General features: G+C 43.0%; 4 protein-coding genes across 5 annotated transcripts in view; 2 read left to right on the top strand and 2 right to left on the bottom strand.

Annotated features, from left to right (window-relative positions):
• Positions 1 to 14,454, bottom strand: part of LOC118649233 (zinc finger protein 154-like) — a gene marked incomplete at its 3' end in the record, with an annotated part of 50,608 nt that extends 36,154 nt beyond the window's left edge. The window contains exon 1 of the mRNA XM_036296127.1: positions 14,184 to 14,454. Within this exon, the coding sequence (XP_036152020.1) occupies positions 14,184 to 14,216 (33 nt within the window). The remainder of the gene's footprint in view (positions 1 to 14,183) is intronic.
• LOC118649184 (zinc finger protein 615-like) overlaps positions 1 to 15,571 on the top strand; it is a 1,009,024-nt gene that overhangs the window by 757,560 nt on the left and 235,893 nt on the right. The window lies entirely within an intron of this gene.
• The window catches only part of LOC118649192 (zinc finger protein 501-like), a 329,437-nt gene that overhangs the window by 239,072 nt on the left and 74,794 nt on the right, over positions 1 to 15,571 (top strand). The window lies entirely within an intron of this gene.
• Positions 1,593 to 14,147, bottom strand: LOC118649202 (zinc finger protein 420-like). Its single transcript, XM_036296071.1, is given in 4 exon segments — positions 1,593 to 3,853; positions 4,394 to 4,461; positions 12,829 to 12,955; positions 13,823 to 14,147. Coding segments are annotated over 4 exon segments (1,848 nt in total). The 5' UTR covers positions 13,838 to 14,147; the 3' UTR covers positions 1,593 to 2,215.

The raw sequence follows: 15,571 nt of genomic DNA, 5'->3' as shown, positions 1-15,571 counted from the left end.
AGCCCAACCCAAAAAAAGGCAGACTTCAATTCCTCGCATACATAAGGGACACACTCAGGAAGCAGAATCAGAGAGCACTTCGTAAGCTTGAGAAATCTGTTTAAACTTCTCTCCCTTCATTTGGATTCTTATGAAGGTGGTACTTCAAGGCCAGCGTCCTATAAGCCTTTTTCAGTTCTTCTTGGGTGGCACTGGGTTTGACCCCCAAAACATCATAGTAAGTGGTTGCTTTCATCATATTTGACAGCCGGTGAGAAGGCCGAGGCAGGTGTGGAGGAGCTGGAAAGAGCGTGTTGCTGTGCGCAGCTAAGGCAGCAGCTGCTCCTCCACCTCACACCAAGCGTTCTGGAAACTTCCCTCAATAAAATATATTATTTTTAAAAAAGAATATCTATCAGAAAAAAAGTTTAGTTACTAATATAACTTGAATAAATCCACAAGTATATGAAAAATCAATTAAAGCAAAAAATACTTAAAAAAATAAAGTTCTCTATGAAAATGGAATGTAAATCCACGGAAACTAGGAAAGCTTTGAAGAAAAGGGACAGGTTAAAATAGGTCATGAAGCAATGACACAGTAAAACATATAGTCAGCATTATGACTATAATGATAGTTCCAGTTTAATGCACATGTCAAGATTTATGAAACACTATACTTAACACATGAAACTTACTCATTACAGCTGTTAAAAATGGTTCAAGATAAAACAAATGTACGTTCATCTACTTTAGAAGAAAAGGTTTCGCAACTCTATATTCATTCCACATTCATATGCCCTCTGGGTGAGGGTCTCATGTCAGTACAGAAAATATAACAAACAGTGAAGAACTTTCACCCAAACCCACAAAAGCCACATCCTTGCACTATAGACAGCCTTTGCTTCCACCTTTGTTTTACTGCCTGAGCACCAATGGCTCTCTGATGGGAACATCTGAGAAGCTATAAGAGCCACAAATCATCTCGATTATAATCAATGACAATGACTGCTCCACAAAAGATAAACATGCCTGGGGTCCCTCCGATCTGTGTACACACAGCTCTTGTAGTCTTTTCCCCAAAATAATTCCTGGATGCACAGTTAGGTGAGGACCATTCCAACTAATGGGCTGCAGTCTCATCCAACAATAATTAGGTCAGCGTTTCCGTAGTGAAAGGGTTTCCCCTGAATGCCATTGTCCTCAAACCAGTGACCATCACCTGTGAAACTGTAGGCATTAAGGCACATGGCCCTCTGCAAGACCTGGCCAAGACATACCCTTCACATGCATTGGAATCCCTTGCAAACAAGAAAAAAATTCATGCTCCCAGACATACTTGAGGTTGTCACAACTACCCCCTCTTTGGAGTGATCTCTGTGTCTCAACGCATCCAGACATCACATGAGGATTAGAGAGTCCAGAGTATTTCTTAGGAAAATATGGGCAGCAGTGTAAATTTACCAAAAACTGCTGAGCTAATTTCTGCACCATACTGTTGCCCCAAGGGCAAAAAGGTTTGAGACCCCATAAATGTTGTTCACTTCATCATGCTTGGAGAGCTCCGATCTCCTTAAAGCTAACCCACGCAGTAAATAAAACACCCAAGATTAAAGAAGTCTTAGGAAAAATCCTTCTTTATTGTACAAACCAAAAAGATATGAGACTGGCAGTTCTTCCACTGATGACTCAGGCACTCAATAAATTAATCAATGGCATGCAGGGAAAGCATTCCCTCTGCAACATTATGTTTACTGGGGCTAACAGTCATGAGTCCTATGTGGCAACGCATGACAGGGAAAAAAGAAAGAACTATGGGCTCAGGTATTCCTCATTTTCTTCAACAAAAAAGACAACAGACTTTGTTTCCCTGGGCACATGAGGATGGTGATTGACACCATCTGTAGGGACCTTATAGGTGGTTCACGTAAAATACCTTCAACAGAAATATGCAGTGACATAGATCTGGCAGGACATCTCTGTATGTTAGAAAGTGCAACATAATTACATAGTGTTCAAACATAAAAGCAAAGACAACAACAAAAACACTTATGGGAACTTTACATAATGTAGGTGATTAAATGTATCAGATACAATTCAGAAAAATGAGGACTCACAAATTTTCTTGTACTAATATTAAGTCCTAACTAAGAAACTACATTTCCTACACATCTAAGAAATTTCTCACATTTGGACTCCTATGTGAAGAGCGAATTTAGAAATTTGGCTGAGAGATACCTCATATTAATTGCACTCATGTTTTTCTCCAGTGTGAACTCTTCTGATGATATTGAAGACTGCTGCTCCTTGTAAAAGATTTTCCACATTCACTGCATTTATAAGGCTTTTCTCCTGTATGAAGTCTCTGATGATAATGAAGGGCAGTGCTCTGGGTAAAAGATTTCCCACATTCACTACATTGATAAGGCTTTTCACCAGTGTGAACACTCCGATGATATTGGAGACCATTGCAACTTGTAAAAGATTTTCCACATTCACTGCAATTATAAGGTTTTTCTCCCGTATGAACTCTCTGATGACGACGAAGGACGGTCTTAGTGGTAAAAGATTTTTGACATTCACTGCATTGATAAGGCTTTTCTCCACTGTGAACTCTCTGATGATATTGGAGACCTTTTCTACTTTGAAATGATTTTCCACATTCACTGCATTTATAAGGCTTTTCTCCAGTATGAACTCTCTGATGATGATGAAGGTCGGTCTTAGTAATAAAACATTTCCCACATTCACTGCATTTATAAGGCTTTTCTCCAGTGTGAACACTCTGATGATATTGGAGAGAACTGCTACGTGTAAAAGATTTTCCACATTCACTGCATTTATGAGGCTTTTCCCCTGTATGAAGTCTGTGATGATAATAAAGAGTGGAGCTATGGGTAAAAGATTTCCCACATTCTCTGCATTTATAAGGCTTTTCTCCTGTATGAAGTCTGTGATGATAACGAAGTTCAATGCTCTGGATAAAAGACTTCCCACATTCACTGCATTTATAAGGCTTTTCTCCCAAATGAATTCTCTGATGTTGACAAAGGATGGTCTTAGAGGTAAAAGATTTTCCACAGTCACTGCATTGATAAGGCTTTTCTCCAGTGTGTAATCTCTGATGATATTGGAGACCATTGCTTGTTTTAAAAGATTTCCCACATACAGTGCATTTATAAGGCGTTTCTCCTGTATGAACTCTCTGATGAAAACGAAAGTGAGTGCTCCGGGTAAAAGATTTCCCACATTCACTGCACTGAAAGGGCTTTTCTCCTGTATGAACTACCTGATGATAACGAAGGCCAGTGCTCCGCGTAAAAGTTTTTCCATATTCACTGCATTTATAAAGCTTTTCTCCCAAATGAAGTCTCAGATGTCGATGAAGGTGGGTCTTAGCGGTAAAAGCTTTCCCACATTCACTGCATTGATAGGTCTTTTCTCCAGTGTGAACTCTCTGATGATACTGGAGAGCATCGCAACTTGTAAAAGATTTCCCACATTCACTGCATTTGAAAGGATTTTCTCCCATATGAAATCTCTGATGACGACGAAGGTGTGTCTTCTGGGTAAAAGATTTTCCACATTCACTGCATTGAAAAGGCCTTTCTCCTGTATGAACTCTCAGATGACGATGAAATTTGGACTTATAGGTAAAAGATTTACCACATTCAGTGCATTGATAAGGCTTTTTTCCAGTGTGAACCCTCTGATGATAGTGAAGAACACTGCTCCTTGTAAAAGATTTTCCACATTCACTGCATTTATAAGACTTTTCTCCCTTATGAACTCTCTGATGTCGATGAAGGTGGGTATTAGCAGTAAAAGATTTTCCACATTCACTACATTGATAAGGCTTTTCTCCAGTGTGAACTCTCTGTAGAAAATGAAAACCAGAAAATTTGGTAAAATATTTACCACATTAACAGCACACACAACAACCACTTCCAAGATGGACACATTTTTCCTGAATAAATGTGTGGGAGGAACTAATGTCTTACTTGCATTCTTTTCTGCTGAAATAATTTTTTTCTCGTTTGAAACGCCAGCCCATGCATCAAAATAGCATTTGGACTGTCCCAGGGCAGAGTACCCTTTAGGTGGAGATTTCCTGACCCATTAAGGACAACCTGCCCAACATCCCTGCATGTGAAATGATTGTGGGACACATTGAACTTCCAGCTGTTTGCAAGTGACAGCCTTTCCACACCTCTAATGAAAGTCTTCTGTCTCACATGCTGCTGGTGAAATTTTGCACTCAAAGAAAATCTTTTTGCACACGCCCCACACCTCAACAGTATCTGTCTGTGTTGTGTTCCTTGCAGCTCCATCACGTGGAAAATGTTTCCCAGGACTAGCCCACAACTCTCACAGGGTGACTCTTCTGGGAAGACAAGGGTAAATTTGGATTCCTTGCCTGTGACAATCTTCCAGAAACCTTTTGTTCAGTCAGGACCTCCACATTCTCTTCTCCACAGCAGCAACCTGAAAACAAGGAAATGTAGGGGAAGTGCATGTTGACCTGATAAAAACAGAGTACTTCAACACAGATGTTTCTCTGTCGTGACTAGACATGATTCCCTACAATGATTTTCAAGACGAGTGAGTCAGACTCTCAGGAAATGGCTGTTATATATAACATGGCCCAAAAGGTCACTGGATGAGGAAAATATCACCAAGGGAGGACATAAGCATAGGCTGCCACAAAAAGAAGAGAGGCAGTGTCTGCTCGTTATTACTCCACAAATGGCTTCTTTTAGTACCTTTCATGCTGGCGATATGAGTCTGTGTAGAATAATTCCAATGTGTTCAAAACCATAAATGATCAATCAAATTAGAACATGTGATGTTCAACGCCAATATAATAATACATGTGCACTCTAAGGCCTGAAGGCATGGAACAGTATTGGAGTGCAACAATGATATATTTGTGAAAGAGGTAGAGGTGCAAAGTTTAGAGAGGTTAAGGTGATCCACGGGCTGGGAATCCGATTGGAATGATCAGTATTAAAACTGAAAAGTGTCAACATTAAGCAAGAAGAAGTAGAATTGGGTGAGGAGTGGGCAATGGTAAGAAAACATTGTTGAAAAAAATGGGTTCCTAGTTATGAATGTAACAAAGCCCAGGCGTGAAAACTACCCCCACAGTCCTTCACCAAGGCAAGACTGCCACAGGGTCTAGCCTGTCATTGATAAAGTCATGTTTCTCCTGTGATGCACAATGGATTCTGCCTCTTAAATCCCAGTTGAGCCACTGCGTGGAATAAATGATGCAAATCTTAAAAGAAAAACTAAAAAGAGTGATAGCACTGTGGTAGAACAACAAAGCACAAAGGAGATCACAGACAAAAGACCTATGAGAGTGACATCAGCAAGATGGCAGACTCAGACATATGAGAATCTTTCCCCATCCCAGAGTAAGTAGACAGCTATCCATGAGAAAAACATCTCACAGGAAATGAGAATAAGAGTAACATGAAGACAAAAAGGAATACAGAATACCAAATAAGGACAACTGCATAGAAAGGATGACAGGAAATTGGGTGAGGAAGCACATTTGAGAATACCTAAGGTCAAAAACAAGGGTTAATAATAACTAACTAACTAACTGACTAACTAAGAAAATAAATAAATACAGCAGGGGTCAGACCTAGCTCACTTACTCAGTGGATAGAGTGTTAGTATGGGGACCGAAAGGTACTAGGTTCAGTTCTAGTCAAGGTCACAGGCCGAGTTTATTGTGGGTTCAGTTCCAGTAAGGGGGCATGCAGGAGGCAGCTGACCAGTGATGCTCTCTCATCATTCATGTTTCTCTCTCTCTCTGTCTCTCTTTCTCTGTCTCCCTTCCTCTGAGAAATCAATAAAAATGTATTAAAACAAAAGGGTCAGCCCTAGCTGGTTTCGCTCAGTGGATAGAGCATCAGCTTTTAGACTGAAGGGTCCCAGGTTCCATTCTGGGAAAGGGCATATGACAAGGTTGGGTGCTCGGTCCCTGCTGGGGGGCGTGCAGGAGGCAGCCAATCAATGATTCTCTCTCATCATTGATGTTTCTATCTCTCGCTCCCTCTCTCTCCCTTCTGAAATCAATAAAAATATATTTCAATAAATAAATAAAAATAAAGGGTTAGCGTTACCACTATCAGCCACTGTGCTTCTATTCTCATTGATCCTAGTAGCCTGTTCTCTAAAAACCTGGACATTTAAAAAAACACACAAAAAAACCCACAGAATGCCCTGGCCAATGTGGCTCAGTTGGTTAGAGCATCCTCTAGTGTATCGAAGGCTGGAGGGTTCGATTCTCAGTTAGGGCACATTTCAGAATGAGGCTTTCATATCCGGTTTACATGTGTGCAGAAGGGAGCTGATTGATGTTTCTTCCCCGCCTCTCTCTCTCTCTCTCTCTTTCTCCATTTCTCTTCTCTCTATGTAAAAGGAATCTAATTATATAAACAGCTAGGGGTTCTGACGGCCTAAACGACCAAACTGACAACCGAACACTGGAAGTCAATCCTGACCCAGCACTGACTGCCAAATCTGGAGGTCCAGCAGCGCGAAGCGGGAGTCAGAGGTGGGAGTCAGTCCCGTGAAGGAGTCATTTCCAGGTCATGTAAGTGGAAACCGTAAGATATAGAAACAAGGAAGACCTATCCCTTCAACTGGGGAGATATTGGCAGAAGAATAATAGTAGGGAGCCAGAACTCCCACCAACTCAGAACAATAATGAATACCCATTTTCTCCCTGACTCCCCCACCCCTCCCCAACACACACACACACCTACAAACCTTGGGCCAAGTGGGCAACCTGGACTTGTACTCTCTTCTTGAAATAATGAGATGGCATCTCACCGTTCCCTTTACCAGAGCAGTAACAAAGCAACCCAGATAAAATGGCTTGAAAAGATCCAGAGTTTCATAATGCTCAAAATTTCTAGGCTTCAATGATCAAATTAGTCATACAAAGAAGCAGAAAGATCTAAAACTGAATAAAAAAGATAATAGAGACTAACACTATTAGTGATGATAGAGTTATTTGATAATAAGTTTAACGCAGCCATCAAAACAATCTTTACATGAGTGATTTTGAACATCCTTAAAGGGGGAAAAAAGAAAGTTACGGCAAGTAAATAGAAAGTCTCAACAAAGAAAATGAAGCTATAAAGAAAAACCAGATGAAAATTATAGTACAGAAGACTATAATAACTGAAATAAATAACTCAGTAAATAGGCTCAAAGCAGAAAGGATAAAACAGAGGAAACACTCAGGGAACTAGAAAAAATAACCATAAAAATATCCAATGAGAATAGAGAGAAAACGGGCTGGAAAACAGCAACAGAAAAAGATCGGAACCAAGGAACCAGTGGAATCATAACAACAACAAAAAACAGACCACAAAATAAAACTGTAACATTTGGAGTCCAGGAAGAAATGAAAGAAGATGAAGCTGAAAGAATACTTGAAGAAATAATGGCTGAAAACTCTTCCAATTGGTCAAAAGACAGAAATCCCCAATTTTAGAAGTTGAGCAAATACAAAATGAGATAAACCCAAAGATATCAACACCCACATCATTGTCAAATTTCTGAAAAATAAAAACAAAGAAAAGAATCTTGAAAGTTCTGAAAGATAAATAGCACCTCATCTATAAGGAAAAAGTAATTCTCATGACAATAGGTTTTCCATTAGAAACCATAAAGTCTAAAAATAAAAGAACTGTCAACAGAGTCCTATTTCCAGTGAAAATACCATTCAGCAATATGGGGAAAATCAAGGCTCCTCAGGAAAGAGAACACAAATGTAAAGAAAAATTGATAAAGGCTAATATCCAAATCTCAAAAAATATATGAAATATATTCAATATCATCTCTCCAGGTAAACTCAAATTTGTTCCTCCAGGACTTACTTACCAGGATAGCTAAAATTAAATAGGTTTATAATATTAATTATTGGCAAGTATCTGCAGGATCGGGAACTCTCAGTCACTGCTGGTGGTTGTATCACTTGTATAAAAGGATGTGCAAAACAGTACCTTCTGCCCTAACCAGTGTGGCTCAGTGGATGGAACATCAGCCTAGGGACTGGGGGGTCTCGGGTTCGATTCCAGTCAAGGGCATGTACCTTGGTTGCGGGCATTTCCCCAGTGGGGAAGTGTGGGAGGGGGCTGATCGATGTTTGTCTCTCATTGATGTTTCTATCTGTCTATCCCTTTCCCTTCCTCTCTGTGGAAAATCAATAAAATATATTTTTTTAAAAAAAGAAGATCCAATTCTACCACGCAGTAACGCTGAAAAAATGGAAGGATTTACCCTGATTAAGAACTCTGAAGAGGGGAAAAACCAAGATGGCGGCATAGGTAAACACTGGAGATTGCTGCCTCTCAAACACTTCAAAAATAAACTAAAAGACGGAAAGGACATCATCCAGAACCACAGGAAGGCTGGCTGAGTGGAAATTTTACAACTAAAAGGAAAGAGAAAAGCATACCAAGACTCAGAGGAGGTGTGGTGCGGAAGTAAAATACAGAGGTACAGAGGCACATGCGGAGAGGGTTGGCAGCTGAGGACACGGTTGTCTTTTTCAATCGGGAGGGAGTCTCAAGCTCTGAGCTCCAATTCCGGGCAAGTCTCTGGGGACCCAGACTCATATGGGAGAAACTGGGCTGTGTGGCATCAGTCGGAACTGGGGGGCAGCTTTCTCTCAGGGGTGCTTGCAGCAATGGCCGGGACACTGAGAAGCAGAGCCTCTGAGGGCAGGACTGAGAGCAGCCATAACTGCTCGCTCCATCCTGTTGATCCCCTGGGACCCCGCTCCGCCCAAGCCACTACGCTTTTGCATATGAAAGGCCTGGCCCTTTGCAATCTGATAATTACCTAACAAACCGCAGCTGGCCAAGGCCCCAGGGTAACTTGCATTGCTTCACAGCTGACTCCTCCTGGATAGACTCAGGCAGAGGCTAGATTAGCACCTCCTTAAAGATCCAGGAGCCAGTGTGCCCCATGGTCAGAGTGGTACTATCCAGATTGCAGCTCCTCGGATCCATAAAGGACACACTCAGGGGGCTGACTTAGTGAGCACCAAAACCCCACTGAAGCTAGGCTTGCCCTGGAGGGGTGTCTCCAGCACAGAAGTTCTCCCACTGTAGACACAGCTGATTTTCACAGCCAATTTGCCTTGAGGTCAATCCCTCCCATTGTTACCTACAACAATCAAGGCTTAACTACAACAAGATTGTGCACAAAGACCAGAAGGGGGTGCTCCAAGAGTGTCCACCTCAGGTAATTGGGGAGGCTGAGCCACTGGGTCCTAGAGGACACCTAGCACAGAAAGCCACTCTATCGACACAGCAAAGCATAAAAAATGGGGAGACAAAGACACAAGACACAAATGACAGAAATGGAGGAAAGCAAACTGCTGGATATAGAGTTCAAAACCACACTTTTAAGGGTTTTCAAGAATTTTTTAGAAACCGCAGATAAATTTAGTGAGACCCTTGAGGATATGAAAAACGACCAACTAGAAATTAAGCATACACTGACTGAAATAAAGAATAATATACAGAGATCCAACAGCAGACTAGAGGATCGCAAGAATCAAGTCAAAGATTTGAAATACAAAGACGCAAAAAACACCTCACCGGAAAAACAAAAAGAGAAAAGAATTAAAAACTATGAAGATAGTGTAAGGAGTCTCCGGGACAACTTCAAGTGTACCAATATCCGAATTATGGGGGTGCAAGAAGAGGAGAGAAAGCAAGATATTGAAAACCTCTTTGAGGAAATAATGACAGAAAACTTCCCCTACCTGGTGAAAGAAATAGAATTGCAAGTCCAGAAAGTGCAAAGAACCCCAAACAAAAGGAATCCAAAGCTCCCCCCCACCAAAAAAAAGGAATCCAAAGAGGACCACACCAAGACACATCATAATTAAAATGCCAAGAGCAAAAGACAAAGAGAGAATCTTAAGAGCAGCAAGAGAAAAACAGTTAGTTATCTACAAGGGAATACCCATACAATTGTCAGCTGATTTCTAAACAGAAACTATGCAGCAAGAAGGGAGTGTGGCAAGAAATATTCAAAATGATGAATAGCAAGAACACACCACCTAGATTATGTTACCCAGCAAAGCTCTCATTCAGAATTGAAGGTCAGATAATGAGCTTCACAGATAACAAAAAGCTAAAAGAGTTTATCACCACCAAACCAGTATTATATGAAATGCTGAAAGGAATTCTATAAGAAAAGGAAGAAGCCATAGCTGGTTGGGCTCAGTGGACAGAGCATTGGCCTGTGGACTCAAGGGTCCCAGGTTCGATTCTTATAAAGGACATATACCTTGGTTGCAGGCACATCCCCAGTGGGGAGTGTGCAGGAGGCAACTGATCGATGTTTCTCTCTCATGGATGTTTCTAACTCTCTATCCCTCTCCCTTCCTCTCTGTAAAAATTCAATAAAAATATATTTAAAAAAAAAGGAAGAGGAGGAAGAAGAAAAATGTAAAGATAAAAATTATGAACAACAAATACTTCGCTATCAACTAGTAAATCTAAAAATCAAGTGAATAAGAAACCTAATTGCCGAAACAGGTTTGGATCAGTGGATGGAGCGTCGAACTGCGGACTGACACTCCCAGGTTCGATTCCGGTCAAGTGCATGTACCTTGGTTTCAGACACATCCCCAGTGGGAGATGTGCAGGAGGCAGCTGATCGATGTTTCTCTCTCATCGATGTTTCTAATTATCTCTCTCCTTTCCTCTCTGTAAAAAAACAATAAAATATATATTTTTTAAAAATCTGATGAACAGAGTAAACTGGTGAATATAATAGAATCAGTGGCATAGAAAGGGAGTGGACTCACAATTCTCAGGGGAAAAGGGGTGTGGGGGGGGTGGGAAGGACTGGACAAAAATCATACACCCATGGGGGAGGATAGTGGGGGGCGGGGGGTAAGGGCAAACGATGGGGTGGGAACCAGGTGGAGGGGAGCTATGTGGGTAAAAAAGAGGAACAACAGTAATAAGCTGAACAATAAAGATTTATTTTTTTAAAAATCAATGAAATATATTTTTAAAAAGCAACACATGAAAGATAAGACAGCCCTGACTGGTTTGGCTCAGTGGATAGAGTGTCAGCCTGCGGACTCAAGGGTCCCGCGTTCGATTCCAATCCAGGGCATGTATCTTGGTTGCAGGCACATCCCCAGTGGGGGGGTATGCAGGAGGCAGCTAATCGATGTTTATCTCTCATCGATGTTTCTAACTCTCTATCCCTCTCCCTTCCTCTCTGTAAAAAATCAATAAAATATATTTTAAAAAAAAAAGAAAGAAAGATAAGACATTATGCCTATCACGATGAACACAATGCATCATAAGAGATGTTGATGTGCCCTAACCGGTTTGGCTCAGTGGACAGAGCATCATCCTACGGACTCAAGGGTCCAGGGATCCATTCCAGTCAAGAGCATGTATCTTGGTTGCGGGCACATCCCCAGTAGGGAGCGTGCAGGAGGCAGCTATTCGATGTTTCTCTCTCATCGATGTTTCTAACTCCCTATCCCTCTCCCTTCCTCTCTGTAAAAAATCAATAAAATATATTTTTAAAAATACATACATCAACAGAACAGAACAAAAAACACAAAAATATGCCCAGGCACAGACTTTCAAATATCTTTGACAAAGCAGCGGCCACAGAAGGAAGGAAAGATAGTTTCTTCAACGAATGGGGCTGGTAATAATCAACATTCCCATGTAAAACAACAAAACTGGACACTGCTGATAAAATTTAACTCAACCTGCAGGACAGAATCAAATGTCAGTGCTAAAACTTAACACTCCTCAGGACAACCTGGAGAAAAGTTCTGCAGGTTTGTTTTGGACAGAATTTTCTGAATGTGACACCAACCACCACACAAAATAGAAAAAATAAACAGTCCACACTGCAACAAATAAAGAAAAATAGCGTCTTCAATGTACAACAGCAATAAACAAAATGCAATGAAAGGCAATCAAGAGGACGGGAGAAAATACTCGCAAATCATATGAAGGAATCTGTTGGAGATATTGTGGATTCACCTGTGATTAGCACAATAAAGCTAATATTGCGATATAGACACACATTCACACAAGTAGTTGGAGTTCCCTGGGAATAATGAAGGTATGTTAATACTATACTGCAGGCTAAGAACAATGCAGTGACTCTGCCTCAAAAGCAAAGTCTATATAACTTCATTAACAATATTTAATTGCTAAGCACTAGTAACAAGCACCTGAGCTTCCTAGAAACATGGTGGCACTAGACCTGCTGAATGCAGGGTTGCCAAAAACATGGACTTTGTAGAAATGCGGGTGTGGGGGAGCAATATCTGCAAAGCACAATTAAACACATGGAAAATTATGTGTTCCTGTATCAAATAAGGAATTAATATATAAAATATACATGGTATTCCAAAGATTCTTTAACAAAAAAAAATTAGTTAATACACTGGAAAAGGATGTAGAGACAATTTTTCAAATAATATTTACGCATGATAAATAGGAATACAGAAAATGCTTTCTTTTTTTTTCCTTCTTCTTCAGAAAATGCTTTCTTCACTACTTAAGGTGGAATCCCTTAGATGTCTACAACACGACCAACCACAAGCCCTTCCCTAGGAATTTAGTGCATCGGGGAGTATTGGGACTTCAGGAATAGAAGAGAGCAGTGGAAACAGACCAACCCTCCCAGGACAGCAACTACCCTGGAAACTGGAAAATCAATCAGCACCACAGTCTACAGGGGAGGACAGAGCACATCCTGGGGGATGGGACCTGGGAAACCTCAAAGCCAAGTCCAGGTCACTGGTGAGAGTGAGGGTCTTACCCAGGGAGGATAGAAGTTCAAAGTTCTCCCGCATCACATTCAGGTATAGCTGTCTCTGACTCTCATCAAGGAGGCTCCATTCCTCCCTGGAGAAGTACAGGGCAATGTCCTCAAAGGTCACACCAACCTGTCAAAATCGAGACAATTGTAACTGAAGGGACAGAACGGATCTGATAGCTGTGTCCCTAACTCCTCCTGCCCGAAAAGCCACAGAATGTATCAGTTACTCAGCCTGCCCTTACCTCAGCCAATAGGAAAGCAAGGGAAACTAGCCCCCCCCCCCCCCCTCACTCAACCAACCGGAATCAACCAAGTGCCTCCACCCCTCTCCCCAAGCCCTATAAATTCTTTGTTCTCTTGGGACTCGGGGCTCTCTCTTGCATCCAGTCATGGACGTGCAGGGGGACCAAGCCCGGGCTTGAATAAATGACTCTATGCTTTTGCATCGGACTCGGCTCCCTAGTGGTCTGTCTTGGGGGATCTTGAAATCTGGGCATAACAGTAACCAGACCCGCCTTTCTGAGAACCAGTAATTCTAATCCTTACACACCTTCCCACCCTCAACCTCCTCCAGGGCACATGGTTAGTGTGCATACCAGGCCCTAATGCCAGTGCAGGCTGCTCTCTCATCACAGTCCCATTACTCACTGTGATGGCCCTCAGCAGAGTACCTGGGTTGGTGGGAAGGATTGGGGGAGGGGAGGGTAGAGGGCAATGCCATTTAAGGTCTGGGCGATGCCTGCAGGGCCCCAGCCTTCCTGCCAAGCAACACCACTGCTGTCTCCTAGATCCTGCCTCCAAGACAAAGACAAGCGTCGGTTTATGCTTCGCCTTTAAGTCCCCACACCAGGTCCCGGGACCATCAGCTCACACTTCCTCCAGATGTGCACACCACTGGGTAATGTTTATCCCCTTCCCATGTTCAGACCCCAGGTTCACTCCCTCAGCTCTGCCCCCTTCCTGCTCCAATGCCACCGGATCTCGCTGGACTCACCCATGAACTTGGCATATGGCGTGTAGAGAGCTTGTAGTCCAGCCGGATCCACGACCACCCCAGGCCCCTGATGGACCCCACAGCCGGGAAAGCCCCGAATGAGGCTGTGCCGTCCTCCCTGCAGCCTCTGATCTTTCCGTCAATACTCACAGCCACATCCTCAGGGACCTTCAGATGCAAGTCACCCCCGTCCTCTCTGCCCTGCACTTGCTGTGTCCTCAGAAGCCACAACACTCCTCTCTCCCCTCCGCCTTCCGCACGGTCCTCCACGCGGGACTGAGCTGCAGGACGGGCCAGGCGCCCTCCCCAGGCTGTGGTGTGTGTGTGAGGAGGCGCTGAGGGCCTGGGGGACTCAACTCACCTCAGCCCGTCTCCTCAGCGGGGGCGCCGCCATTGCCCTCTGTGGGCGGAGCGGGGCGGGAGCAGAAGCCGCTGCAGGAACGTAGGTCCCTGTCCCGGCTCTGGGCCGGTCTGGTGGCGACTCCGAGCTTCAATCCCACGTGTGCGCTGTGAGCACCACTGGAGGCTCAAACCACGGGCTACGAGGCAGGGAGCACCACTTTCCAGCCTTCCCCACTGGACTCTGCGACCAGGTACCGCAGACCGCTAAAGACAAAATGGAGAAAAGACTACCGGTCCCGCACACCAGAACTTGAAAAACGGAAACGCCCTTTCTGAGCTCCCATTGGCTTAGCCTGGTGGCATTCCACGCGCGGCCTTCTGGGTAATGTAGTTCCCATGCTCCACGGCCAGGATCCTGTATTTCCTCAGCTGACTCAAGGAATGGTTTTGAGGGCAAATAGCCCAAGAAAACACCAAGTATACTCTGGACCCTCAGTGCCTTCAGGGGAGGTGATTTCAAGGGCAAGTTTGTTTCTGGGGCACCCGCGTGGCTTCCTTTAGCTGCTGGATTTGCATATCTTTCTTCAGAATCTGCTCTTTTCTGAATGGCAGGCATTGTGTCTTCTTTCAGGCCATTAGGCATCTGTCTCCTTCAGGCTAAATGTAGCTTGCAGAGGTTGCTCAAGTGTCTAACTCATCTAACCTGCCTCCATTGAACGAAGTTAATGTCTCAAAACAGACATCACTATTTAAGAGCATCTGCTTCTGGGGCCATTCAAAGTGTCAGCTCTGCCTGGGCTGCAGTGTGGAGAAGATGGCCAAGAGACATGTGAAAAAATGGTGAAAGACGCTGATCATCGAGATGCAAATTAAAGCAACAATTAGATACCACCTCACAACTGTCAGCATGGCTACAGGTAACAAAGGACAAGTGCTGGTGAAGATATGGAAAAAAGGGAACCCTAGTACACTGCTGGTAGGAATGCAGACTGGTGCAGACATTACGGAAAACATAGGGAGTTTTCTCAAAAAATTAAATATGGAACTGCCATTTGACCCTATTATCACACAAATAAGAATATATCCTAATAAACCTGAAACAATAATCTGAAAGAATGTATGCACCGAAATGTTTATAGCAGCACAATTTACAATAGTTAAGATTTAGCCGAAACCGGTTTGGCTCAGTGGATAGAGTGTCAGCCTGCGGACTGAGAGGTCCCGGGTTCGATTCCGGTCAAGGGCATGTACCTGGGTTGCGGGCATATCCCCAGTGGGAGATGTGCAGGAGGCAGCTGATCGATGATTCTCTCTCATCGATGTTTCTAACTCTCTATCTCTCTCCCTTCCTCTCTGTAAAAAATCAATAAAATATATTTAAAAAAAAAAAAAAAAAAAAAAAGATTT

The sequence above is a fragment of the Myotis myotis genome, unplaced genomic scaffold (genome assembly GCF_014108235.1).
Source record: "Myotis myotis isolate mMyoMyo1 unplaced genomic scaffold, mMyoMyo1.p scaffold_m19_p_28, whole genome shotgun sequence".
NCBI classification, from domain to species: domain Eukaryota; kingdom Metazoa; phylum Chordata; class Mammalia; order Chiroptera; family Vespertilionidae; genus Myotis; species Myotis myotis.
The sequence above is the reverse complement of the archived record's forward strand: the minus strand, read 5'-3'. Positions and strand labels throughout refer to the sequence as shown.